Genomic DNA, 1,513 nt, shown 5'->3' on the forward strand with positions numbered 1-1,513 from the left:
CACTCTTTATACACTTTTATTACAACCTCACTTGTAACCTCTAAATGATATGTCTCATAGTAAATTAAGATTGTCCCTGAAGATGGCCGAATTGGTCGAAACGTTGGACGTGTAAATGAAATAAATGTTTTGAGACTATAATTTGGATAGTATTTTTGAATTATTTAGTAAAAAATTGCCAGTCTCAAGAAAGAAATTTAAAGATTATAAATAAATAATAATTTTCTTTTTCTGTTCACAGTTCCCAGAACCCAAGCATAAATATGTACCATGGAATGTTGTTGTTTAACGCCTCAACATGCGAATATTCATAATTTTATTTTTATCAATTTTATTCATAAAAAATTCTTTAAGGGATAAATAATTCAATATCCCACTGATTAATTATTGATTTTATTTCCTTAAAAATGGTGCTTATAGTTTATTGTACTTCTTTATAAGACTGAGATATATTTAAATGGGTTATATTCTTATCATTTATACCTCATGAAGCTTGCTCAAATTGCAAATAATTTTCTTTCTTGCCTACAATAATTATAAGACGTTTTAATCGAAAATTAATTTTAAAATATAAATATTATCTATTATTACTAATATACATTTATTATGTATTGATAATATTACATGTACCATTAAATAATAAGATTGATTTTTCAATATCAAGATTATTAATGGTTAGTTAATATGAATGAATAGTTTATTTAATGGTTACATAATGAATTTATATATTTTTCTTTGCCCTGGAAAAATAAAATAAAATAACTCAAATAGAAAATGAAGATTATTATTATTGAGTTTATTTTGAAAAATAAATTTTCTATTGTTACTTTCTTCTATTTATTTATTTTTTGTTCCTTATTCTAAGTATCAGCTTAATGAGGTAAGGTATTTGAACTTTCTAGTTTAAATAAAATATATTTTAAGTTAACCAAGATGACTTGATAAGACTATATAAGAGAATCAAAGGCTTGCAAGTAAATTAAAATAAAACAAAATATACGATTTTAAGCCGAACAATCCACTGTAACTACATGGTCTGCATGGCTGGCAAATCGTTTCTGAAAGTAGACAGTTTAAAATACCTCGGCTCCACAACAAACAGCACTAGTACCATAACAATCAATCCTATATCTTAATTTCAATTCAAATAAAGATATTTACACCATTATTAAAGCTTCTCTTTGAAGTACAAATTTGAGTTAATAAATTTTATAAGCATACTCTTAATCTCTTTAAAACATTTAACATCTAATAATCATAAAATACAAAGTAAAAGCAAATTATTTTTATTCAATAGACCCATTATATTCAAATTTATATTACACCTGTCATCTCTTTCGGAAAGACAGATGTAGTTTCCAATCTCTATAACAGATAGAAGCACTAGCGCTAAGGAATTCGTAGAACATAATAAAGTTTCTATATTTTTCTCTTTATTTTATTTTTTTAAGTATGGATCTAAGCGTCGATTTTAAAAAGATCTGGTAATTTTTTTTTTTAAATCTATGGATCC

The 1,513-nt window shown here is 24.7% G+C and overlaps 1 protein-coding gene across 1 annotated transcript in view; it reads left to right on the plus strand.

The window, feature by feature from the left end:
- Positions 1 to 733, plus strand: part of ry (xanthine dehydrogenase rosy) — a gene marked incomplete at its 5' end in the record, with an annotated part of 62,479 nt that extends 61,746 nt beyond the window's left edge. The window contains 1 exon segment of the mRNA XM_067050944.1: positions 242 to 733. Coding sequence (XP_066907045.1) covers positions 242 to 289 — 48 coding nt within the window. The 3' untranslated portion in view covers positions 290 to 733.
- Positions 734 to 1,513: the final 780 nt, after the last annotated feature.

The sequence above is a fragment of the Halyomorpha halys genome, unplaced genomic scaffold, assembly GCF_000696795.3.
Source record: "Halyomorpha halys isolate HHAL.00 unplaced genomic scaffold, Hhal_1.1 Scaffold142.1, whole genome shotgun sequence".
Lineage (NCBI taxonomy): Eukaryota > Metazoa > Arthropoda > Insecta > Hemiptera > Pentatomidae > Halyomorpha > Halyomorpha halys.